The 23586-nt window shown below is 54.9% G+C and overlaps 8 protein-coding genes across 8 annotated transcripts; 4 read left to right on the forward strand and 4 right to left on the reverse strand.

Annotated features, from left to right (window-relative positions):
- Positions 1-161: 161 nt before the first annotated feature.
- On the reverse strand, positions 162-3044 carry MYCTH_73194 (uncharacterized protein). Its single transcript, XM_003660954.1, has 3 exons — positions 1383-3044; positions 719-1310; positions 162-635 (listed from the first exon to the last, which is right to left on the reverse strand). Exons 1-3 carry the CDS (start codon positions 2273-2275, stop codon positions 558-560), a joined length of 1563 nt encoding a protein of 520 aa, XP_003661002.1. The 5' UTR covers positions 2276-3044; the 3' UTR covers positions 162-557.
- Positions 3045-5445: 2401 nt separating this feature from the next.
- Positions 5446-6090, reverse strand: MYCTH_2299900 (uncharacterized protein). Its single transcript, XM_003660955.1, has one exon. It carries the CDS (start codon positions 5857-5859, stop codon positions 5671-5673), a length of 189 nt encoding a protein of 62 aa, XP_003661003.1. The 5' UTR covers positions 5860-6090; the 3' UTR covers positions 5446-5670.
- A 1103-nt stretch (positions 6091-7193) lies between these two features.
- MYCTH_2087157 (uncharacterized protein) lies at positions 7194-8330 on the forward strand. The gene is made up of 2 exons (XM_003660956.1): positions 7194-7620; positions 7688-8330. Exons 1-2 carry the CDS (start codon positions 7265-7267, stop codon positions 8067-8069), a joined length of 738 nt encoding a protein of 245 aa, XP_003661004.1. The 5' UTR covers positions 7194-7264; the 3' UTR covers positions 8070-8330.
- Positions 8331-11814: 3484 nt separating this feature from the next.
- Positions 11815-13698, forward strand: MYCTH_2299903 (uncharacterized protein). Its single transcript, XM_003660957.1, has one exon. It carries the CDS (start codon positions 11874-11876, stop codon positions 13632-13634), a length of 1761 nt encoding a protein of 586 aa, XP_003661005.1. The 5' UTR covers positions 11815-11873; the 3' UTR covers positions 13635-13698.
- On the reverse strand, positions 13699-17081 carry MYCTH_2299904 (uncharacterized protein). Its single transcript, XM_003660958.1, has 2 exons — positions 14558-17081; positions 13699-14494 (listed from the first exon to the last, which is right to left on the reverse strand). Exons 1-2 carry the CDS (start codon positions 16841-16843, stop codon positions 13763-13765), a joined length of 3018 nt encoding a protein of 1005 aa, XP_003661006.1. The 5' UTR covers positions 16844-17081; the 3' UTR covers positions 13699-13762.
- A 527-nt stretch (positions 17082-17608) lies between these two features.
- Positions 17609-18808, forward strand: MYCTH_2299907 (uncharacterized protein). The gene is made up of 3 exons (XM_003660959.1): positions 17609-17855; positions 17918-18305; positions 18369-18808. The coding sequence occupies exons 1-3, from the start codon at positions 17806-17808 to the stop codon at positions 18687-18689; spliced, it is 759 nt and encodes a 252-aa protein (XP_003661007.1). The 5' UTR covers positions 17609-17805; the 3' UTR covers positions 18690-18808.
- A 1726-nt stretch (positions 18809-20534) lies between these two features.
- On the forward strand, positions 20535-21585 carry MYCTH_2299910 (uncharacterized protein). Its single transcript, XM_003660960.1, has 4 exons — positions 20535-20894; positions 20972-21095; positions 21162-21220; positions 21303-21585. Exons 1-4 carry the CDS (start codon positions 20597-20599, stop codon positions 21326-21328), a joined length of 507 nt encoding a protein of 168 aa, XP_003661008.1. The 5' UTR covers positions 20535-20596; the 3' UTR covers positions 21329-21585.
- MYCTH_2299911 (uncharacterized protein) lies at positions 21576-23189 on the reverse strand. Its single transcript, XM_003660961.1, has 3 exons — positions 22256-23189; positions 21943-22136; positions 21576-21888 (listed from the first exon to the last, which is right to left on the reverse strand). The coding sequence occupies exons 1-3, from the start codon at positions 22999-23001 to the stop codon at positions 21761-21763; spliced, it is 1068 nt and encodes a 355-aa protein (XP_003661009.1). The 5' UTR covers positions 23002-23189; the 3' UTR covers positions 21576-21760.
- Between the last annotated feature and the right edge of the window lie 397 nt (positions 23190-23586).

Genomic DNA, 23586 nt, shown 5'->3' on the forward strand with positions numbered 1-23586 from the left:
GGTCCTGATCCGCCAACGATTCCCCCCCCCCCCCCCCCCCGGGGGGAACATGCCGTTAATGGCTGCTATTTTAAGAATCGGTGAGGACGATTACCCACCAGCTTGCTAGGGTAATATGGTGGTGGCTAGCTCCTGAATCGGACAGTTTTCCCTCTTCTCTTAACCAGGGTGTTCTGCAAATGCCTTGTGACGGTTGGTATACTCTTTGCATTCCAAGTCCACAACCTGACACTTAAAACACTCAATTGCGCAGTCCTGCCGCTAAAATTCCGCCCCTTCCGGTTCCAGCCTTTCCAGCAAAGGCGAATTCCTTCGGTTCCTCCGGTCTTCTGGCGGCCTGATGAAACCCTCGGTTGTATCCTACACGTTTTGAATGCCCTCCTTTGTGTTTGTGTTCCTCCTCATTTCGTTTCTCTTGTTCTCGTGCACTGTCGGTGATTCTTGTTTGGGTTGCGAATCAGAATGCCCACATGCGCATGGTAAATAGACGCCTAATTAAATGGCAGAATGCATAATTACAGATGCAGCTTCTAGGCAAAGAAAGGTACAAGATGATATCACGCCGAAGCCCCGAAAATGGACTGGACCATCTCGCCAGAGCGCGTAGAGAGAACGGAAAGAAGGGTATCACTCAACTACAACGCGGTCAGCTCGGCGCCTGGAACTAGGATGGGGCTCCGGAAGCAAAAGGGGGGAAAGCGAGAGTGCGTGCACTTACACCATGCGTTGCCTCGCAGCAACCTTGCAACCAGATACCGGAACCAGGGGCAACGGCTCCGGGGGAGAAGCGGACCCCGTAATCACGACCAACTTGCATCACCCTGGTGGACGAGCCCTGGGCCTCGCCAGTCTGCACCAGCCAGCGGTCATTGATAGGCACGTCGGCCTCGCCGCACGGGCTCGGAGCCTCTGGCAGAAGATGCCATGTGTCTTTGAGCATCTCTACGTGGGCGGTGCGCTTGTAGCCGGTGGCGCAGATGATCAGATCGACGTCCAGGGTCTCCGCGCCCGCGAGAGGCCCGTCGTCCGTGCTGGGAGCCGACAGCATCGCGACTCTCAGGCGGAGCGCGTCACCCTTCTCCTCCACGGCCACAACCTCGCGGCCAGGGAGCATCCGGAACGGCCACTTCTTCTCGTCGGGCCCAAGCGTCCGCTTCTGGTGGTACATGATCTCAAACAGGTGCTCGATGAGCTCCAGCCGAACCACTCCGTAATTCGTGGTCCGTGCCTCAGCAAGAAGGTTGGCGCGGTAGGCGGAGGACTTGGGATAAATAGTGTCGACGAATTCGGGGTTGAAGATGCAGTTCACGCTAGAGGAGAACATGGTGTTAGTGCCAAAAAAATGTTTTCGCAGTGAGAGAGTTTGCATTCGTCAGACATACAATGGTGAATCGTCACTCGGTTTCAGAAACTCGGACCTCATGACCATGAAGGCGTTGCTGTTCGGGTACAGGCTCTGGATGTTGCTGAAGATCTCGGCCGCACTCTGGCCGGCTCCGATAACGGCTACGCGGTAGGGCGCCGTCTTGTCGGGCAAGATCTTGGGGACCAGCTGGGCGTACTGCGACGAGTGTATGACGCGGGGGTGGTGCGCCGGAAAGAGCTTGGGGATGGACGGCTGGCCGCCGACGGCGACGACAACATTGCGCGCCAGGGAAGTGGTTGTGGCGCCAGTCTTGAGGTTGCGAGATGTCACGGCAAAGGTCCTGTGAGGGCCCTCCTTCTCGACGGGCGAGACCGAGAGGACCTCGGTCTGATAGCGGACAACGTCGTCAAAATGCCGAGCGCACCACCGGAGATAATCCTCATACTCGGCACGCGCGGGAAGAAATGTGTTGAGGTTGATAAAGTCGAGGAGCCGGTTGCTCTTGTGTAGGTAGTTGAGGAAGGTGAAGTTGGATCGTGGGTCCCGCAGCGACGCGAGGTCCTTGATGAAGGAAATCTGCATCTTGGCGCCCGGGAGCAGCATGCCGGCGTGCCAGGCAAACTCAGGTTGCTTCTCAAGGAACAGCACTTTCGGCGCCTGCGTTATCTTGCCGGCTTCCATGGAGTCGTGGAGTGCGACTGCAATAGCCACGCTGGCGGGCCCGAAGCCGACGCAGACCAAATCGAGGACCGCGTCGGGATCTGCGGGCCGGAGATAGGGGCTTTTGGGGAACTCTCGCGCTGAAGAGCCGTTGGCGGCGCCATTCACCAGCCTCGGGACCGCATCGGTATCTTCAGCGCCGTTGCTGAGCGCCGGGTGCTCCATCTCGTTCGTGCAGTGGGGTGACATGATGCCTGGTCTGTCGGATCCCAACAGACCGTCTGCGTGATTTTTTTTTTTTTTCCAGAGGACCGTTTTGGATCACAGCGGGTAAGGGTGCGGCAGCGTTTAATGGTACGCCTGCCTGATAAACCTCCTCAGGTTGTGCCACAACCCACCGCGGTTCGGAGCCCGTGGACTGTCACACACGGCCTGTTTGGCACGCTGAGCGGGCTGGCGGAGCTTCGAAAGGGAGGGGAGGGGAAGAAGTCAGATGAATGTTTGGGAGGGTAGGGTAGCGGCAGACAAGCGAGATCCCGGCTGTACGGAAAAGTGAGTCTGGAAACTGAAACGGGAGAGAAGCGAATGCAGCGGAGGGCGGCGGGCAGACGCCATTTTGATCGATTTTCATCGTCCAGCGGAGCGCTCTTGGGCCGGGGTGAAGCGAAAGGCACTCCACTGACCATGAGCCAAGGTTTCCGAAAAACCCATGGGCGGCCCCATTCACAAGCTCGTTGCCGTTCGGATCCGGCCCTCAGCCATCGAACCAGGCACAGGGGGGCGCCTGCAGCCTTGCGGAGTTTCTTCCTTTTGGGAGCAATCGCTGACACAATTCAATGTCCACGGAGTGGGGGAATATGAAAAATTTTTGGCTCTGCATCGTTTTGCCAGGCTTGTGCCCTGGAGGGGGAGTCTTCTTCTAACGCGGCACGGCGTCCTCGTGGTGGGGTGTTTTGTGGGTGATGATGCGCTGATGACAAGCCCCCTGTACCCCTCAATGCCCTGGCCAACGATCCAGGATCTGCATGGGCTAAACGGCATTCGGCTTTATTATCTACGGATCAGATAAGATGAAGAGGCGAACGTTGAGCCAATCGTTCAAAGCTCCCCCCAAATAGCCGAACCTTCTCCTCACGCTTCTCCGAGAAACGGAGGCTAGTGTAAACTGGGCTAGCTGGGTCCGCGACCCACGTCCGCAAGAAAAAAAAATTGTTTATCAGATCGTATGACAATCAGGTCCTGGGACCCTTGAACGACTGGAACGATACATGGTGGTCCGTCCGTACTTGCAGGTGCCGTAGCGTAGAGTACGGATTAATTACACAGTACTGTGCATACTGATGAGTCGATGGCCTTCATGAGCACGCCATCACTCCTCAGGTTATGGGCAGGTAGCTAGGGGGTGTTCCCACGAAGTTAGGAGGTCTCCAAAGGACAATGTGGACGCCTTATCCGACTTGAGGTTCACTAAAACCGCGAGAGGCGGCAAGGCGCGGGGATGGAAATGGCCATGGCTTGTTCTCTGACAACGGAACCTGGAATCGCGGCCTTCTTGGCGCCGAGGTCCCTGGTGCGCGTTTTTAGTTTCATGGGCCTGCGACCCATTGATGATCTGATAAGATTTCGTAGCCGAGTTCTTGGCATGGGAAAAATCGGACAACACAAATCTAACCGCCCGCATCCTCAAGCCGATCTCGGCTGCCTCCACCTCAGCTGGCTGAGGAAAACCTAACATGCTTTGGGATACGACATTTAAGAAGTGTGTCGGACTCGAGGTTCCCTGACGGAGGAAAAGTCAAACAAAAACATACAGTGTAGGGTTTGGCACACTGATGGGTGGAGGCAGGCGATGGATCTCCCCAGTATAACCCTAAGCCCCACCTGCCAGCATACTTCACTGGGGCACCACCGCTGATTCTTGGGCGGAAGAGAATTCTAGTTAAATTCTTATACTTCTCAGAGCCTCCAAGATGCGCAAATACGCCTTATGATATTGTTGCTCGGGCTCATCCATCGCGACCTCCCTCGACGTTGCCTAAAATTTTCGCAGGTTCCTCTTTCAAGGGAGCCGGTTTCCCTGTTTTTAAGAGCAATCGCAGATACGGGGCTATAGACAAGGCATCGCGCTTCTCCTTTACCAGTAGTGAACAACAGTCTGCCAACTGACCAAGCCGTGGTGCTCTTTTGCCTTCAGACGCCTTTTCGTCGTGACTGCGTCTACTCTGCTCCGTCTCTTCATCGGGCCTGATACCTCACCTGTACAATACTCACATTTCTTACCTCATCAGAGTTTGGACATGCATGCGCTCCAAGTTCTTGATAGAGTCAATGGAAAGCCAGGAAAATGAAGAAGCAACACGATGTAGTCAGTATTAATAAGCAGTCGAAAAAAGAAAAGTAAAAACAAAAAAACGAATAATTAACCCTAAAACAGCAAAAATAGAAGGCAATAAAATGAAATACTCGAAAGGAAGAAGTAGAACAGATGTTGGCGGAACAACGCGTTAATTACTTTATCAGCTTCAAGAGTTCATTGTAGCTTCGCTTCACCTCTTGTATGTCTGAACATACCCATTGAAGAGTGAAGGAAGGAGCTTCGCTTCTAATTATATTCTCGGAGGGCTAAAACTCCAAATATATATCTGTTTCACCCATTGGATGCTACAATTCTGTCCTCCCGCGGTGCTCTTTCCTTACCTATCGCCCCGCAATTAGGGTACCTTTGCCGCAAGGGTATGGCTAGAGCTGTACTTCGTCGCCAGGGATAATGGCGATGCTTGACGTGATATTTTGTCCTGTTGTATAAGTTCCTCTCCCGGCCACAAATTGCTAAACTGACTCTAATTTGCAATTTCAGCGGTATTAGTTACTAGGTATGTTAGGCACTTCTATGGTACTTGCTGGTAGATAGATGTATGGAATACAATACGTATAGGAAATTGACTGGTTTATGTGACCAACTGTACTAATTATGGAATTACCCCAGCAGTCGACTCGTCAAGTCTACAACCTATAAAGCTTCGGTTCATGTCTGCTGTAAGTCTCGATGATGAAGGGTGCGCGAAGCTTACAGTACATCACAGTCGGGGTATTTAATTTGTCAAATGGAAACTTATAGCGCAAGTGAAGTGTAGAGCTGTCCAGCCAAGCAACGAAGCTCGTACCAATTGGAACAGAGAAACGTATAGCAGACATTAAGATGCAAGAAATCGCCTGAAAGGTTATTGGTTTCAAGCACAAGCCCGAGTTCACCCAACAGAAAACCGAGAACAACGTCTGTAGCAGAAAGGATACAGACAGGCTACTCGGCGGCAGACACAGCACCGGGTAGACACGGGACAGACAACCGGCAACTACGGCCGCGCCCGAGGTGCAAGCAACCGCGCAGTTCGCTGTGCAGGCTCACGCCGCTGAAACGCCGTCAATCAGGGCACCGTCCCGCGTAGCGCCAACCCAAACGGTTCCGCCAGCCTTCGCGCTTACTATTCTAGTATCCCGGACGTGGGGTCGCCAAAATTGCCCCGACATGTATCAGAAGCCGACACGCCGGCCAGGGCAACCTCCCAATGTTTCACCGTTGACTCGCGCGAATCGTGGTCAGAGTGTGCTGAAATTTCTCCAAGCTGTGCGCTGCTGCAACAACCTCACCCCTGAATTTGTATTTGGGCAGGAGTGGTATGTAATTGTATGGAAGAAAGTGCTATCCTCCTAAGAGCGAGAGCGAGAGCGAGAGCGAGAGAGCGAGAGAGCGAGAGAGCGAGAGAGAGAGAGAGAGAGAGAGAGAGAGAGAGAGAGAGAGAGAGAGAGAGAGAGAGAGAGATGAGAGAAAGCATGCGTAGTGTCGTCACGCGACTCAGCATAATATCGTTTTGGTCGAACGGCATCGATGGCTTCAAATATTAGACTCATGGATTATATGGACTCATTGATTAATTATTTGGACGGCTTCCGGAGAGTGGAAGGCAGGTCCGCGTTTCCCTGGGTTTAGGGCGATAACCGGATGTATGGATATTGCACTCAGATCCTGGGGCGCTTTTGGGAATGTTGACGTCTGTCACTGATATGTAAGGTACCTGATATACCTCTGTCCTCTGTGGAAGGTACCGGTAGGCAGGTCTGCCATGGCCATTCATGGAAGCGAAATGCCCCCCAAGAACAGGGACTCTTGGCGCATAAATATAAATCCACGTTGTCACGTTGTGTCACCCTAAGCGCCCCGCACAAATGGGCCAGTACAATCTTCTCAAGCTTGGCAGGTTAGTTATACTCCTCGTGTTCGCCAGCGGGCTTGTTCGACAGCTCGGCCCTTGGGAATGACTTGTCCAGAGGCCGGCGACTGGAGTACATCACCGACTCCGAAATCCTTTGCCAATCGTTCCGGCCCGAAATCACGCCGGCGCGGAGTCAACTCCGTGCAGCCGTAAGCGGCATCCGCAAGATTGATATGTCAATGCTGGCACAACGGAACACACCCGGTCTGGCCGCCCGGTGGTCGACTTTCGGCTGTAAGCTCCTCTCCGAGGGCCTCGTACCCTGAGTGGACGTACATACATAGTACGCAGTCGCTCAATCCTTCGTGCGAGATTTTGTGCATGCCTGTCCAGGCTCGCCAGTGGGCAAATGAGCTTTCGCAGCGAACAAGCAAAACTGTCGCAATTGCAACGCTGGGCTGCACTTCCCCCCGCTAGTCGCCTAAATGGGGTAGCACAGCCCGCTGATCGCTGGCCTCAGGTAGAGCCTAGAAATTGCGCCGTCTTACGCCAAGGCAAACCCAGCGAATTCCTGATGAGGCAGGGTTCCCTGGAGAGTTCTGGACCACGGAGCCGGCGCTAGCTGAAGTCAACCCCTTGAAGCCAGCCGCTCCCAGCACCTGGTGCCAGATTGCCGGCTTCAAAACCTTTAGTATACCGATTGAGCGCAAGCCAAGAGCTATCGTGCACAAGTGCGATCTTCAACGAGCGCCACATCTGACCGTTTTGGCCCATCGCAGCCAAACCAAACCAGGGGCGCTCTCTCTCGAGAAGGCGCCATTGCATCGACAAGGACGAAAAAAAAAACCCGACAAGCACGGAAAGCTCGCGCGTCGCTCTTCTCAATATGGGCCTCCCGGCCGATCAACAATCCTCAGAGGTGGTGCAGAACCCGCCAGCACCTGCACCGCGGCCGCTGGGGGAGCATCAACTACCAGAAGTCGTGCCCGATTCGTCTCCGGAAGCAGCGCCGCAACAACGGTTCTACATGGAGCCGGGCAAGTATCCCGCGTACTACGACGACACGCCGAAATTACCCACCGAGCAGTCACCGTCCGGCTTCCCGTCGCCAGGGCACCAATACAATTCCCCGTGGGGGACGGCGAGCGAACAACCGCCGGTCAGCGCACTCAGCCCAAACAGCTCGGTGCCTTGGCAGTCGCTGCACGAGGACCAGGCAACCTACGTCGGCAGCGAGCCGGTCCAGGAGAAGCGGATATGCGGCCTGCGGAGGCGCGTCTTCGGCATCCTTGCCGTCGTCCTCGGCGTCGTCGTGCTGGCAGCCGCCATAGGAGGCGGCGTGGGTGGTGCCATGGCGTCCAAGAACGATAGCAAAAGTAGCAAGTAAGTGGCCGGGGTTCCGTCCCTGGACCGGTTTTCACGTGTACCCATGCTAACCGCAATGCTACAGCACGTCGGGCACGCCTACACAGACTGCCACAACCTCGGCCGCCTCGCCCTCACCCACGTTCCTTAACAACCAGTCAGACTCGAGTGTGTTCGAGCACTTCCAGTTCCAGGCGTTCTCGAAGCCCGACTTCGAGGGGCAATACACCGATATCATCAAGGAGGAAGGCTTCTACGATTTCCCCTTCAACCTTACGAGCTACGTCTGGTTAACCAACAAGACCGACTGCTGTGTCACGTTCTGCAGAGACGAGAATACATGGGGCGAGGCTTTCAGATGCGACTCGGTGAAGCGGGAGACGGTCGATGACCCGACCGGGTTCCCCCGTGTTTCGCTTTGGTGTGGGAATCGGCTGGATACAGAAAGGCAAAGCAAGTGCTCATGAGCTTGCAGCGGGGCGGTTGGTCTGATATTGAGGCGTTCGGACATGATGATATTCGTTCTTGGTTTTTTTGGGTGGGGGGGATTGGGTCTAAGAAGCGTCACGGATGATACCTACCTCTCTACTTCTATTTTGTGTATGATGGGTTACGTTTCTTGCGGGACATGATTGAGCAATGAGGGATACCTGAAACAGCCTCTTCTGACCCATCTATAGAGTTGCGTTTTGTGCGAGAAAAACATTGTCTACCCGTTGAGAAGAGAACCAAGTTTGAAAGTTTGCGCCGGTTACGCATTCGCTACAGTGCTCCAGTAGCGCGCTGCGCTTCAGCGTGGAAGCTACGACAATTGTGCCAGGTACCGACCGAGGCTCTGGTTTCCTCCACTCCGCCTGATCTGGCAACAAAAGTGCGTTGCAGAGGGAAGCGGTACTTAATTAGGTTTAAGATTTTAAAGTTTTGGGTTCAAAATGCTGTGCCACACCAAAATGGCTGTGCATTCGATTAGCATTGGATGAGTGCCGATCATTACGGATTACTCAATGCACATGATCTATTAATAGACCCGCGATGGCAAACTATAGTTAGATACGGAGTGCGGAGCATCCCATCCCCATCCGCCAAGCAAGTCTATACCCAAGAACAGATAGAATAGTGTAGTGTAATCCGTAGTGTAGTCGGATACTGTGTAACATTCTTGGAGACATTGTGTAAATACTTCTTCCTTCCCCATCGAGTTGGACTTGTGTACCAGATGGAGAATTCCCCCCCCCCCCGGGAAATCGGAAGCAATGCATGCGGTCTTACAGAAAGTTGCAAAGTCCACCTCGTCATCGTTACCTATTGTCAGCTCGAACTCTTCTTATCACGGAAGCAACTACCAAGATCTTCCTATGCATACTCTGCCGATCACAGCGCGTCGATGGAGATTCTGGATTGTGGAGATACGTCCATGATTGCCAGTTGAGAACGTTATTTGGTTTGTTAAGGATTATTTACGTCTTTACGCTCTTTCAGTTCTAGGCCCCCGTGAAGTCTAGTGATGAATAAGTACTGTTGCCGATGCAGCGCGAGTTTGAAGGACTGTTTCAGTGATCACCACTATTTTACACAACATTCTGTGATGGACTAAGTTTTTGTTCTTGATCTTCGCTATCAAATCGTTCCCTCGAGCAGCAGCGAGGCTTGTTTGCCATATGACGCTCTCCACAATATTAAATGCTTGAGAGTCAGAATTGCTGCTCCCGTTCAGTTGAAAATCGTGTTGATGCTGGCTGGTGACCTGTGGACTATTAATTACTTGACGATGCGACGAATCAGCGGCCTGTTTGGGTACGACCAATATCCCAAAACATCACCAATAGGATAATGCTAGAGCAAGGCGTCAAGTTTGATGTTTCATTTTGGTCCGTGTCTCGGGTGAGATCGGCTTATCTTGAGGACATGATGCTTGACCTGGCCAAGAGGAGCGGCAATAACAGTCGGTAAACCGGGCTTTGGTCATATCATCGAGGCCGCGCACTATTACAATAGTGGATCGTGACTCGAAAGGAACGAAGCTTGTTACTATAATATGGCGAGTGAGTCCAAATTAGAAAGCTTTTTCGTCTAGAAGGGATTGACAGACCACCATCAACCCGAGCAAGCGATAATTAAGCCATCCTCACGGCCAACGCTACCTCGATGTCTGACGCAACGATGGACCAGCACGGAATTGAAATTACCGCACCCCAGGACATTCTTCAATCCCGGTATTGGCGCGTGTGAGACTAAGAGCTACCTGCCTCAGGTAGTGTTGACATCGTGGAGAGGCTGAAGCTTACCTCGCACCACCCTTTTTACCTTCAATGCGCTCAGTACGTGGCCACCGAAATAAGATTATTTTGGTTTTGGAGCTTGACGGCTGAGCCAATTGCAAAATTGCTGCCGCCAATCGGATTAACCGTGTGTGGAAGTCGGTTGAAGGCGGGCAGGGAGTCAGCAGTCTTGATGTTGCAGCAGAACGTATGCGAACCTGAGGAAGAAGAAGGCATATGGGGGCTGGGTGCAAGTGTCCGAAGGACTTACTTCATTGTTCCTGAGAAGGACGAGGGCGTCGAATATCCCGGTGGGGTGTGCATATCATCTTCCCCTAATTAGATGAGTCATCGTGATGCGAGATGAACCACACAACACTCTCGAGAAAAGCAATCGCTGATGCTCACCAAACACCCAGGAATAGCCTCCAGAAATGGTCCTGTATATCTCCAACAATAGCCGATGGATCCGTAACCTCATGTAGCAAGGGGAGTGCGCGTGGCTGCTCAGGGAGTGGCATTGCTACGAGATGGTGGTATTGTTCAACTCGCCAAGAGAAGTGAATCATCCTTATTCACGATGAGCTTGACTCTGAGCGAGCGAGTAGAAGATATGAGGAAATCACCGAGGTATCGGATGGAGTCTAGAACTCCCCAATATATGACACTATATAAAGATGCACTTAGAGTTCCCAACGTTCCTGGCCTCATCAACATCTAGCCACTCCAGGGAGCGCAATGTTGACTTCGGCACAATAAAGGCAGAATTATATCGCCTGCTACCGCTAAGTGGTCCAAGAGATAAAATGTAAGTCTCAGAAATTTTCTCTATCACCTACCTATGTTGCATATGATGCAAAAAGCCGTTCCCTATTCCGAACTCTTGTACAGTTGAGGACAAGCCCGTAACAATGTCTTGAGCCGACATCGTCTGAAAAGCAACTCGACTATTATGAAGGGGATTAGTACACAGAATTGAGTACTCTTGCTTACGAATCACCAAAGAAAACAGGTGTCACTCAAGGGGTGAGCATTTTCTACCGATCTAATTAGGTACCGAGTACTTCATGTTAGTCGTTGTTGGATAATGATTTTAGGGAATGGGGCGCGAGGCAATCCTTTTTTTCAGTTGGATTGGGAACTTCCTCGCTGGTGTTCGTGGGTAGGTGTAATTCCCTGATTAATTAATTAGCCGTGGGATGACGCTCGTTCTCTCTACGCCCCATCGGCGTGATTGCAGTCTGAGCAGGTCGCCGCCGCTAATCAGAACGTGTTCATAGTAATTACTTCCATTCCTGAGTGCTGCTCAGGTAGGTTTCGCCCACTAATTATGTCCACCCAAGTGACTGGAATTGCGTGATTGCTTAATTAGGTGTCGTGGAAAACGCTGAATGGCCTTGACCGTACTGCTGCCGACAAGTGAGACCGGCGTACCGGCATTCGCGGCTTCATCTGGATGAGATTAACGAGTCCATACACCGGTCTGATTCAGTTGCATTCACGCTTGATTCTCGGAGCGCTTCTTAATGAATCTTCTGAACATGTTGCCCTCTCCGCGTCCGTTTGTGTCTTCCGGTTTAAGGTTGTTCCTGGTCCGCCCTCATGACATAAAATACCTGAGAGGAAGAAGGTCTTCATGTCGTTTAAGTAGAGTTGGATAAGGCATCTCAAAAATGCCAAGAATGGTTGACCATACGCTTGGGTGAAATGGCAGGAGATTTGGAGAGTAGCTCAACGCCCTGCAGGTTGGAGGGGGAGGGCGTTACGTCATGTATGTTCGAGATTCCTTACAATACGGCTGTTCCGTACTCCGTACAGCAGGGAGCACGCGACTTTGGCTCGCTGTGCTGTCCTGTGCCTTGAGACCCACAATAAAGTTCCCCAGCTTGCATGTGGATCCTGCCTGCTGCAGCGCAACAAAGCCGCGCTTTCGAGAACTGACAACTTCGAGAACCCTCGGTCTCTGATGAAGCTTTAACTAGGTTGCCATTGCATTTCCACCCACCACTGGCCATGCTCAAGTCCACATACCAGCCCTCGCCTTCCACTCTGCCACCGCTGCCGCCCGGCTGGACCGAGCACAAAGCCCCCACCGGACACACTTACTATTACAATGCCGAAACGAAGGAGTCGACGTACAAGCGGCCGGGCGTCGCGCCCGCCGCACCGCCCGCCACGCCGCCCGTTGCGCCGCCCGTTGCAGTTCCCGCTGCCGCCCCGATGGACCCGGCCATGAGCAGCTACGTGCAGCATCAGACAGTGCCGCATCTGAATCTCTCCGACCCGGCAGTCGCAAATGCGTTCATGGCTCAGTACGGACAACACCAACAGGGCAACCGGGGAGGGTTCGGCGCAGGAGCCAGAGGAGGCTCCCAGTCCAGGCCGCGCCCGCAACCGGTCGACAAGCCGCGGTCCAAAGTCGCCATCCCGGGCTGCGAGCCGTGGATTCTCGTCTACACGAAATACGGCCGACGGTTCGTATACAACCCCGTCAAGAATGCGAGCTACTGGCGCATCCCCGAGAAGCTTATGCCCGCTATCCTCGAGCTGGACAAGGCGCGCATCCGGGAGAAAGCAGAGGGCAAGAAGCCGGAACAGACAGGCGAGGAAAACGAGACGACACAGAACCGCGAGAAGTCGGTCGCGTCCCAAGCCGACGGATCGCAACAGGAAGAGGCAGCAGCGCACGACTTCGACAGCTCCGAATACGAAGAAGTCGAGGTGACAGATGATGAGGGCGCCGAAGAAGACCAAGATCAAGACGGTAACGCGCGGAAGCGACAGCGCACCGAGGAGCCCTCAGCCGACGGCAGCGGGCCCGCAGAGTTTACCGAAGCGGACATCGCCGCGCAGCTAGCCGCCATGGACGCCGAGTACAACGAAGCCGAGCAAGGCGAGGAGGGCGAAGGAGGATGGCAGGAGGGCGACGAAGGGCTTCCGCTGTCCGAGGAAGACGCGCGCGAGCTCTTCAAGGATATGCTGAACGACTTCCGCATCAACCCCTACAGCCCCTGGGAAAAGCTGCTCGAGGAGGGCAAGGTTTTTGACGACGCGCGCTACAGCGTCCTGCCTACGACAAAGGCGCGCAAGGAGGTGTGGGAGGAATGGTCGCGGGCGAAGATCCAAGAAATCAAGGAGCGCCGGGCCAAGGAGGAGAAGAAGGACCCCCGGATCCCCTACTTGGCGTTCCTGCAGGAGAAGGCCACACCAAAACTGTACTGGCCCGAGTTCCGGCGGAAGTACAAGCGGGAAGAGCCGATGAAGAACACCAAGCTGTCGGACAAGGACAGGGAGAAATGGTACCGCGAGCACATCAACCGGCTGAAGCTGCCACAGGCGACGCTCAAGGCTGATCTGAAGAAACTGCTCGAGTCGGTGCCGCTGTCGGCGCTCAACAACCAGACCATGGTCTCAAACCTGCCGTCCCAAGTACTATCAGACATCCGATACATTTCGCTCGACCCCAAGGTCCGCGATCCGTTCATCGAGGCGTACATACAGGGCCTCGGACCGCCGCCAGAGGACGGCGAGGCGGCCGAGCAAGAGGACGAGGCAGCCAAGAAGGCACGGGAAGAGAGACGCAGGCGAGAGAAAGCGTTGGAAGAACGGGAGCGGGCGGTCGCCGAGGAGAAGCGCCGACAGGAGAAAAAGATGCAGTACGAACGGGCGAGGCTGCGAGACGAAGAGCGGGAAATCGAGAAGGCGATGCACGTAGGCAAGAAAGGGTTGCAGAGCCAATTAATGGCGGATAGGGATAGGGCGGAGGAACGGTAACCAGGAGTGCCAAATGGCCAAGTTTAAAGAAAAGCTGTTCGGCTACGAGTATTTGCCACGCTGAAAACGCCGCGCAATGCACCCAAGATCGACAACACCAAGCTGATACCGTCGCGAGGGATGCACAACTACCAAATCCGCCTCGCAACCATCTCATACCTCATGACCCTCGAAAAGTCCTTCTCCTTGTCCCGCTCTATGTTTGCCTCTGCTTTCTTCTCCCGCTCCTTCGCCTTTCTCAGACCTTCTAGATCATCGCCAAATATCCACCGCCGTCGGTCATCGCCAACCTCCACCTGCCCATAGCCGCCCACGCGCTTGCCCTTCGCATCGAACGACTCGCGCTCGGCCTGCCCGGTCGCGATGGCGTGCTCCTTAATCTTCATGCGCGCGTACCGGTCGCGTGCATATCGCAGGAGCACCATGCCCAGCAGTAGTTTGACGACCAGGAGGATAAGGAAAAGCAGCATAAACACGACCACCATGGTAAGCGCGGCGATGGCGTCATCGCTGGTGAAGGAGAGTTTCCATAGCCTAGATGGCCATGCCGCGGTATCGCCACTGCCAAATGACCCAGCTGTCGCGTTTTCGGGCTGGTCGGCGGTGTAGGGGTAGCCGAGGACGGAGCGGCCCAGGGCGTTGCGAATGAGATGGTCTATCCGGTCGAGCGCGGCGAGCATGGCTGGGGATGGCGTTGCGTTGTCAACTGAGAGGGAGGTTTGGGTGGTCGGGGGGAGAGGAGTCGGAAGGTGCGTGGCGAGGAGCATGTTGTAAATTTGGACAGAGGCTCGGATAAAGAGGCAAGAAAGGGGGAAAAGGGGGAGGCCCAAGCGGCGCGTCAGGGACGGGGTCACGAAGGCCTGGAATGAGGTGAGAATCAGTCAGAGCCTGAGCAACATTGCCCAGCAGGGGGGGAAACTCACGTTGGTGTAGTAGTCTTTGCACAGGATGTCGAGAATCCTCGAGTAAAAGGTCGGCTTGATGTTGTTGAACTTGTTGATGTAGGCGTGCTTGATCCAATCTACCACCATTTCGCTGCCGATTACAACAATAAACGGGGACAGCACCTCACCTGACCACAGCCACGACGGGAGGATAGTGAAGCTGGCCGGGAGGATAGACGAGGTGTGCAGCGGGATACTGCTCGGACCGCTGTCCTCGCTGCCGGCACCAGGAACCGACAGTCCGCCCACCTCGACAACGTTGCGCATCCCGATGATGATCAACATGATCCAGAGCTGGAAGCGCTCGACAATGTCGGCGCAGGCCAGCTGAAACGTGTTCTCCTTCTCGAAGCGCTTGAAGACTGCGCTCTTGATCTCGACGAACTGGTTCGACATGAGGAGAGTCAGGAGGGCGTTGGAGTACGAATTGACGGCAACGTTGAGGGCAATGACCTGGTAAAAGAGAATGACAGAGTGCAGGATGTTGTAGACGAGGGCGAGCAGGAACATGCCCAGCGGCAGCATCACCTTGGAACGGCCGGAGCTGTTCCGGGAGAGCGTCTCGGTGCTGAAAAGGCATTCAAAGACGTCTTGCCCCAAGGCCGAGAGGAGCCTGTCGCCAACTTCGAGGAGGTTGTAGATGGCGTAGAGCTTGATGGCAGACTGGGCCCGGATGAAGTGGTACATCCGACTAGCGTCGAGGTTCATAAGCGCTATGGAGCTGCAAATCAGAATGGCTCCCTGGAGGAGATCGGCTTTGTGAAACGACGTCAGGTTGGAAGGATTCGATTTGGTTCTGCGGTGCCTGAACACTCCGGATTGCCTGGTGCCCTGATTCTTCGACAAGGCACCTGCGCTGGTTCCCGACGGGCGGCGATGGTTCGGACGGCGGCTTTTGGACTCGCTCACCTCGCCCGTGAACCCCGTGACGTGTGCGCTGCTGTCATGGACATCTCGTGCCCTACTCCTGCTCCTCGACTCCTCATTCCGGTGTCCATGTCCGCCAGAACTCGACGTGTCGCGACCGCGGCGCCCTCGTTGCCACAAACGCCCGAGGCCATGCCAGACGAACTCTATGAGCCACCTTGTTTCCTTACCCACCACGTAGGCCCACCAGCGAACCAGAACGGAAGCTGCAATGCAGAAACGCATGGGCAGCACGGTGAAAGTCCACAGCCAGGCATCAAAGCAAGCTGCGGCCCCGAAGGCCATGGCCGTTTCGAGATACCATGGCAGCAGCAGAAAGTTCTTGAGGCGTTCAAACTTGATGGCGCTTGACTCATATGGCATGTCACTTGCGTACGAGTGGTGGATATAAAGAGGACTTGGCCGCTGTCCCGCTAGCTCCAGTTGCAGTAACGTAGGGATCGACATCGGAGGCAGTGGGATCGTGGGAGGAATCGGAGACGGGAGGGGCGGCTCAGCTGTATCAGTCCGAGGCTGACTGGCAGTTTTATCTGTCGTCATGGAGTGGCTGCTTGAGCCGCCGAGCTCGAGGGCAGCCGGCGAGGCGGCTCGAAACGAGTTGCGACGCGGAGACTGATGTGCCGCAGACTGTCCAAGGTTCCTTCGCCTGCCCATTGGCGGCGTGGAGAGCGTGCGGCCACTCATTCCCGGCCGTTCATGCGAGGCCCTTGAACCTGAAATATCACCGCGTTGCCTTTCTCGCGTGTCGTCTAAACCTTGTTGCGTCGTGTTCTCCTCCGTCGCTCTCGACAGCCGCCTGCTTGCCTCGACGATCCCGGCAGTCAGCGGCGTGTTCCCAATCGCACGCTCTGGTAAGGCAGCAACGGGCAGTGACTCGGGGGCGGCGGTCAGTTCCTGCATTTTGGACGCAGAGAGGCGCCTAACCCCATCAGAAATGCTCGTCTTGGTGTTGGACCTGCTTCGCGTCTTTGTGGCGCTGTTTGTATCCCTCGCGGAGGCTGCGGCGAGCGCAATGTGTTCCGCAGATGAAGATCCATGCAACGACCCGCCATCGCTCTGGCTATCGCTAGATGGATCGGGAGTCGGTACACCGATGAGTGGGTTCGACACTGCTCGTTCTCGGGGCAGGCTCGAGTCTGTGGTGTTTCTCGGCGGCGGATCGCTCGGCGTTAGGACCGGGGAGGGAAGTTGCGTGGCGGTGCTTTGGGATTCCATCCTGCTCCTTCTCCCCCCGTTCTGTTTATCAGGTCTGCTATCCGACACATTCTTGAGGTTGGCGGTTGCAGCGGCATCGGCCGGAGGCGGTGTCTTGGTATGCTCTCGGTCGGTGCTCTCCATCGTACACAGTATGTCGAGAAAAAGGAACTGCTTAATTTACATCATCATGTGCGCCTCTTTGATGAAGTTAGCTCGTGGAATCAAAAGACAAATGCAGTAAAGGAACGGAACGAAGCGGCAGTGGATAGCTTGGATGACGATACGCGATGCGCAATCTGGAAAGGACAGCCTGCCAACAGATTCCCCCTGCATCATTCCGTCAGCCCTGCACCAGCCCAGGCACGACCTTCCCGTCTTGGCGGGCCGTTGTGGCGGCGGCTTCCACGCTTTACCCCACTTTTTCCTCCTCCAGGTCCCCGCTCATGCCAATCAAGGCCAAAAGACGAACGGAAACGCACGATCGCCGATCCCAAAGAACGCAAGATGGGCTCGCCAGCGCCCCCTTTGGACAAGAAAGGGCATGCAGAGCTCCAATTATGACCCGACAACGGGGCCTCGATACTCAATGGCTGTGAGACGCGCAATGCAACCGGAGTGGAGCGCAGAAACTGCGGACCCGGATGGCAGCTCAGGTGTTCGGATAAGGTGCCAAAGTCGAAGACCACACGCCGAAACGATTGATCAATGAAGCAGTCCTGTCTGTACTCACGGTGTCACAGAGCATGCTGTATATCAACATTGGCTCGATTTCTGGTGCAACGCAACGTTAATTCTGCGTGCCTTGGAGAGGCGTGTTTCGCATTGACGGATGCGGACCATGGATGGGATGGTGTAATCAGGGCGGGGTTCAATTCGGCCGAAGGAGGGGTGGAGGGGCAAGAACTGGGTTCTGACCAACGGCGGCAACTACAAATCCGACAATCCGACTGCAAAGGAAGCTTCGAGACTCCGCTCTCGTTCCACACCAGGAAAGCTTGAAGAGAATCGCATCCCTCCCCGGCCCGTGAACATCAAAAAACCTGCTCTGCAGCCGTCACAGTCACCCAGTCCAACCGCCGCCAACGTTAAGAACCAGTTCCGCCATGGCTTCCAACCCCCCCGGAAGATGCTGCACCGTTGGTGTCCTGCATGAGTATGTCGCCGTCGAGATGCCATTTCTTGCCTGAGCTGACATCCTACCCTCCTCTTCCCTAGGGGCACGCCCACGGGCAAGATGGTCCGCGTCGCGGGCAAGCACGACGCCTACCTCGCGACCCCCCCCGCCGATAAGGAACACAAGGGCGCCGGCATCCTGATCATCCCCGATGTCATCGGCATCTGGCAGAATAGCAAGCTCATCGCAGACCAATTCGCTGCCAACGGCTACCTGACGCTGCTCCTCGACGTTTTCGAAGGCGATGCGCTCCAACTGAACCGCCCCGCCGGGTTCAACATTATGGAGTGGCTGACCAAGGGATCGGATGGCAAGACCCCGCACACCAAGGAAGCCGTGGACCCGATCGTCTTGGATGGCATCAAGGCGCTCAAGGAGGAATACGGCGTCACAAAGCTGGGCGCCGTGGGCTATTGCTTCGGCGCCAAGGTACGTTCACATGGTGTCCCGAGGGCAAAGCAGACGAGAAAGGACTGACAATCTGTTGCCAAGTACGTCGTGAGACACTACAAGAACGGCATCGCCGTCGGCTACGTCGCCCACCCGTCCTTTGTCGAGGAAGAGGAGCTTGCGGCCATCTCGGGCCCGCTCGCCATCTCGGCCGCCGAGACCGACACCATCTTCCCCTCCGAGAAGCGCCACCGGTCTGAGGAGATTCTCAAGGAGGTTGGCCAACCCTACCAAATCAACCTCTTCTCGCAGGTCGAGCACGGTTTCGCCGTCCGTTGCGACCCGTCTATCAAGGTGCAGAAGTTTGCCAAGGAGCAGGCCTTTTTGCAGGCAGTCACCTGGTTCAACGAGTATCTCCTGTGATGGAAAGGGGTAGGATAGCTGCCAGATCCCTGTATGGCATCTGCCGGTCGGAGCTGCCGACCTTTATGATCTCTATAATGAAGTCATGACACTTTGCATTTGCCGTCTGTCTCGTTCTTGCTTTTGAGCTAGATTGATCGTGCTGCTGCCTCGTGTCATGCAGGACTAGCGCTCTTTACCTTTCTCTCTGACCCGGTATGGCTGGTTATTGCCGGGTGTTGTAAGCCCAAAGACGCTCTCAACTGCTGAAACAGGGTTCCCTGTCTACGCTAAGGTTATTTATTAGACGACGAGCATACCAAAAGAGGTTAGGTTGAATGTATGTATATACGTACTCGATGGATGTGTACTCTGTACCGTACAAGTAGGCATTCAATTTCCCAGCATGTCTTGCCAGGAAAGAGTGAGTACCTTGAACTCGAGACGCTTCCTGGCGAGAACACCAATGGCGACTGTGTTGCCTTAGGCTTCTTGCTTCGACCTGACGGCGAAGGCCAGATCAGAGTACGTGCCTTTCAGTATTGCCCATTCTTTGAACCTAATTACCTATTTGTAGCAAGGTAACTGGTGAGCTTCGGCCAAGCAAATCTTCTCCATTCATTATTAGTACCTAGTATGAAGATGTGACTGCCTCAAGGTTGCCATGCACAAGCAAGCTCGAGGGCCTCGTCCAATATGAACATGAGGCCCATGATGTAGAAAGGCATTCCCGTCATCAAGCTACTTGGCAGTTTTATCTAGAAAGAGGTACTGAAGTATGTGCCTCTGACAACCTTCCAATACCAAGGAAAAATAGGTAATTATAGAGTAGTGTAGAAAGGGCCAGGGCAGCGGAGGATGCAGCGTAGTGTAGTGTAGCCCAACTAGCAGCTAACTAAGTACCAATGAAGCTATGATTTGCAAGGGAAACAGGAAGGGCGAGGCGAGGCGGGGTCGCAGCTATTATTCCTGTTCAATCGTAAAGCTGCTGGCACTTATCCCATTGCGTCAGCGTTTCTTCGTATACCAGGGCGATCTTGGACCTGATCGGGCGATCTTTCTACAATGCCCCGATCTCAGACCCAGCCAGCTCGGTTTCGCGATTAGTTAGCTAACGCCCATGGGATGTCATGACAGCGGACTTTCGTCTCTTGTCTCACACAAACCATAGTCACGCGATGGTCTAGCCGTCGACCGGTGAAGGACCGAACGCGACCAACAGGTGTCTCCGCATTTGTGCAACTACGGATCAGTTGCTCGAATTAGTGTAGTCTTGGGGGGAATCACAAAGGGACGTTTTTGGACCGGTGCACAATTGCGGACTCCCACATTCTGTGTCTGTGCCATCTGACATCAAATTCCTCAGTCATCCTCTCTTTTGAACCCATGACACCGGCGAAATTGGCGACCAGCAACTCACCACCGCCTCTGGCTGTTCCTTGTGGAAGCCGATGGATGCGGGGCGGCTATTAGACAACCCTCGGGCTGGGTCCGAACATCATCACCGTTGAGTCCCTCGGCTTTCCAGACAGACTGGCTCTGCAGTCGTCCCTTCTCTTCCGCGGGCCCGCTCTGTGGCGTCTCGACATGGGGACACTAGACCTGGTACCGAGACAGTCGTCGTCCGCCCACTCCGTGGATGATGGTTTGTCCCACGAAGACCTAGGGCCGCAGCTTAACCTCGTCTTCTGGCTCCTCACATCGCTGGCCGCCACATTTCTCGTCCTAAGAATCTACTGCAAGTTCCACCGCGGCCGGCGCCTATGGTGGGACGACTACTTCCTGATCGCATCATAGGTCAGTCACACACAAAGGCTGCTGAGGTGGACGACGCCCAAGCTGATCGTGTGCCCTAGGTCTCGTTGGTTGTCTCGGCTTCCACCACCTCGGTGTGCGTGAGTCTCGACTACGGCAAGCACGCCCACGACATGGACCTAGCGAACCTCCCCAAGATGACCTTCATCGCCGTCTTTGCCGGCTTCTTCTCCGTCCTCGCTACCGCCCGAAGCAAGACATCCTTTGCCCTCACCCTGCTCCGGCTTAGCCAAGGCTGGGTGATGAAGACCATCATCTGGTTCGTCATGATCACGATGAACGCCATCATGGGAACCGCCATGCTCTTCATGTGGATCAAGTGCCGGCCCTTCGCCAAGGTGTGGGACGATACCTTGGATGGGTGGTGCATCGAACCGGCCAAAATCGTGATTCTGTATCAGTGGTCCGTTGGTAAGTATCCCCTCGATGGCCGGCAGCAATGGAGGGTGGCGGCGGTAGCGGCGGGCTGACGCTGATCATGACGACAGGCTGGTCCGGCTGTTCCGACGTGGTTCTCGCCCTTCTCCCTTGGAATATCCTCTTCCATATGCGCAAGACGTTGGACGTCAAGGAACGGCTTGGGATTGCAATTGCTATGAGCATGGGCCTCGTGTACGAGGAATTTCCTCCTCCGCCATCGACTTCCTACCACAACAAAGCAGCTAATACAGGCTGTAGTGCCGGTGTCGCATCCTTCGTCAAGTTGGCCATGCTGCCGAGACTTACGGGAGATCCGAGTATGCTGACCCCTATAACCCATCTCCCTCCTTTTTGCTTCGGTGGCAGCGGCGCGTTGCTCTGACATGGGTTTTTTCATAGCTGATACCGTCACTGTCACCACTTGAGGCAGCGCAGAAGGCGGGCTCACCATCATTGCCGCCTCCATCCCCGTCCTCCGCACTCTCATCCGTGGCAAGAAGGGTCATTCAACCGCCAGGATCGACACGGAAAACGAGCAACGCCTCAACTCGGCAAGCTTCGTAACACTGCCGACAGAGAGAAAAGAAGGAATAGATAATTATGGATGTGTACATCTACGGAGCATGATGTGATAATTAACAGTGTATTTTGCTTCATGCGTTTTGACGTTTGGTTTTCTTGACTGCCACGGGAGTTTTGCCATTTGCTTTCAGCAGGCTTCCTCTGAAGACCCAACGTCGGAAACGGGGATTGAACCTTTCACGCATGCACGTAATGAATGATGACTCGCCTGGACGGCCAGGCTGCTATGTAGTTGTAGGAAGACGCCACGCTACGGGTTCAGTGCTGACGCGTTACTAAATCTCGAGCGGGAGCTTGAACAACCTAATGGCGTTCTCTCGTGCCACTAGCCTCTTTTGGTCCTCGGGCAGATCAAGAGCGAGCCACCACTGCTGAGCTTCCGCGATGCTATCGTAGGGGTAGTCTACAAAATGTTAGGTCTCGCTTCGGAGCCGGTTGGATGATCATCCTAACGTACCGATGGAAAAGAGACAGCGTTCGGGCCCGATCTGGCCAATGCAATACTTGAGGGCAGGAGTGTTGAAGTTGCCCGAGGTGGTGATGGAGATGTTGTGGCGGAAATAATAGCTGTAGTCTTGCTTGGACGGCCTCGTGGCTTTCTTGACTGGCTTGTTGTACCAGTGGTCTGCACGCCACAGGTTGAAGGGGATCCTGTCGACCGTCTCGGTCAGCCACGCTCATCTGGAATCGCCCCGCCCCCCCCTCCCCTCCCCGGGGGGTTGGAGATAAAATGATATTAAGGTAGCTTTTGCAGGAGCCGGACTACTCACCCCTCGCCCAGATGTCCGACCACGACCTGCAACTTCGGAAACTCGTCAAACACGCCGCTAGAGCAAAGAGCGTACAGGTGAAGGCTGAGATCCAGATGGAACTGCACCGCCGCGCCCAGGATGTGTTTTCTGTCCCCCAACTTGGTCCCCGGCTGCAGGTCCTTGGCCGGGGGGTAGCGCGGGTGCAGGTACACGGGCACGCCGAGCTCCTCGACCGCCTTCCAGAAGGGACGGTAGTCGACCTCGTCATAGTACTTCTTGCCCTCGGCATTACCCCCTTCGTTCACCACCTGGTAGTCGTTCAGCATGATGCCGAACATGCCCAGCTGCTTGACCGCCCGGGTCGCCTCGGCCACAGCATCTGCCGCGTTATGCATCGACACGGCAGCAAACGCGCCGAATCGCCGCGGGTTCTGGGACACCTGCGCCGCCAGCCAGTCGTTCGCCTCGGCCGCGAGCGCCCGCGCCTTGGCCGGGTCAGGTTCCCCCTGCGCTCCGGGGGAGGTGAGGCTCAGAAGCATGTACTCGACGCCGTGGGCGTCCATCTGGGCCAGTCGCTCGCCATGAACGTCGATGAGCAGATCATTCAGCCTCTGGACATATGTATTATCCGGGGACGAAGAGGAGGGGGACCGGGCTTGGCCGGGGTCGAACAAGGGCGCCGACTCAGCGATCCATGACAGGCCTGCGGGGTTTAGCACGGCTTCCTCAATGGCAATGGTGCCCTTGGGTGCGTTTTGGGCCATGGTGACGGGCCGCGTTCACAAAGGGGTTCGTTGGTGTTGTGGCGGATTGCTGGCTTATCCGCTCAATGAACTCTGCTCCCGCAAGGTCAAAGGTCAAGCAGGGCCCGGCTCTCTGCGACGCTGGAAGGCGAGAGTATTCCCTACTTTGGGTTGAAGAACACGTTTGATACGGACGTGGGTAACGAGTATGGTTAGTTAATAACTGACAGATCTCGAGGTTACAAAGGCCGTTGATGACCGTTAATAGCGAAACTGAGCGATGTAATTAGCGAGAAGCATCTACCCCACGAGCGGGCACTGGGAACCACGCCAATATTGAAGTCAGCTGCCGACCAGAGCCTAGAAGCTAAGACGCACTATGAGGATGAGTTCCCAACACCGCATTTCGAGGTGACCTTTTTCCTCAATTTCGGCAATTCAATGTTGAGTCCGCGCCGGTGTAACATCGAGTCTCGGTAGATAGGCTGTGAGCGAGGGTTCAGTTTATCATCGTCTTCCCTTTGCATCTTCTATATGCATACATGCGTAGGTTAGGCAATTTAGGAGGGTAACGTATGTCGATTTCCTGCAAGTAACGCTAGAAAC

Source organism: Thermothelomyces thermophilus, chromosome 1 (assembly GCF_000226095.1).
Source record: "Thermothelomyces thermophilus ATCC 42464 chromosome 1, complete sequence".
NCBI lineage: Eukaryota > Fungi > Ascomycota > Sordariomycetes > Sordariales > Chaetomiaceae > Thermothelomyces > Thermothelomyces thermophilus.

What these genes read in the sequence shown, in the direction of transcription:
- MYCTH_73194 (XM_003660954.1), bottom strand. Translation starts at nt 2,275, where the DNA reads ATGTCACCCCACTGCACGAACGAGATGGAGCACCCGGCGCTCAGCAAC. An exon ending in CCGAGTGACGATTCACCATT is followed by an intron (nt 1,311 to 1,382) that starts GTATGTCTGACG and finishes GTTCTCCTCTAG; the next exon opens with CGTGAACTGCATCTTCAACC. An exon ending in GCTGCGAGGCAACGCATGGT is followed by an intron (nt 636 to 718) that starts GTAAGTGCACGC and finishes ACCGCGTTGTAG; the next exon opens with TTGAGTGATACCCTTCTTTC.
- MYCTH_2299900 (XM_003660955.1), bottom strand. Translation starts at nt 5,859, where the DNA reads ATGCTTTCTCTCATCTCTCTCTCTCTCTCTCTCTCTCTCTCTCTCTCT.
- MYCTH_2087157 (XM_003660956.1), top strand. Translation starts at nt 7,265, where the DNA reads ATGGAGCCGGGCAAGTATCCCGCGTACTACGACGACACGCCGAAATTA. An exon ending in AACGATAGCAAAAGTAGCAA is followed by an intron (nt 7,621 to 7,687) that starts GTAAGTGGCCGG and finishes GCAATGCTACAG; the next exon opens with CACGTCGGGCACGCCTACAC.
- MYCTH_2299903 (XM_003660957.1), top strand. Translation starts at nt 11,874, where the DNA reads ATGCTCAAGTCCACATACCAGCCCTCGCCTTCCACTCTGCCACCGCTG.
- MYCTH_2299904 (XM_003660958.1), bottom strand. Translation starts at nt 16,843, where the DNA reads ATGGAGAGCACCGACCGAGAGCATACCAAGACACCGCCTCCGGCCGAT. An exon ending in GCAAAGACTACTACACCAAC is followed by an intron (nt 14,495 to 14,557) that starts GTGAGTTTCCCC and finishes ACCTCATTCCAG; the next exon opens with GCCTTCGTGACCCCGTCCCT.
- MYCTH_2299907 (XM_003660959.1), top strand. Translation starts at nt 17,806, where the DNA reads ATGGCTTCCAACCCCCCCGGAAGATGCTGCACCGTTGGTGTCCTGCAT. An exon ending in ACCGTTGGTGTCCTGCATGA is followed by an intron (nt 17,856 to 17,917) that starts GTATGTCGCCGT and finishes CCTCTTCCCTAG; the next exon opens with GGGCACGCCCACGGGCAAGA. An exon ending in GCTATTGCTTCGGCGCCAAG is followed by an intron (nt 18,306 to 18,368) that starts GTACGTTCACAT and finishes TCTGTTGCCAAG; the next exon opens with TACGTCGTGAGACACTACAA.
- MYCTH_2299910 (XM_003660960.1), top strand. Translation starts at nt 20,597, where the DNA reads ATGGACCTAGCGAACCTCCCCAAGATGACCTTCATCGCCGTCTTTGCC. An exon ending in TCTGTATCAGTGGTCCGTTG is followed by an intron (nt 20,895 to 20,971) that starts GTAAGTATCCCC and finishes TCATGACGACAG; the next exon opens with GCTGGTCCGGCTGTTCCGAC. An exon ending in GAGACTTACGGGAGATCCGA is followed by an intron (nt 21,221 to 21,302) that starts GTATGCTGACCC and finishes GTTTTTTCATAG; the next exon opens with CTGATACCGTCACTGTCACC.
- MYCTH_2299911 (XM_003660961.1), bottom strand. Translation starts at nt 23,001, where the DNA reads ATGGCCCAAAACGCACCCAAGGGCACCATTGCCATTGAGGAAGCCGTG. An exon ending in GTCGGACATCTGGGCGAGGG is followed by an intron (nt 22,137 to 22,255) that starts GTGAGTAGTCCG and finishes GACGGTCGACAG; the next exon opens with GATCCCCTTCAACCTGTGGC. An exon ending in ACGCTGTCTCTTTTCCATCG is followed by an intron (nt 21,889 to 21,942) that starts GTACGTTAGGAT and finishes AACATTTTGTAG; the next exon opens with ACTACCCCTACGATAGCATC.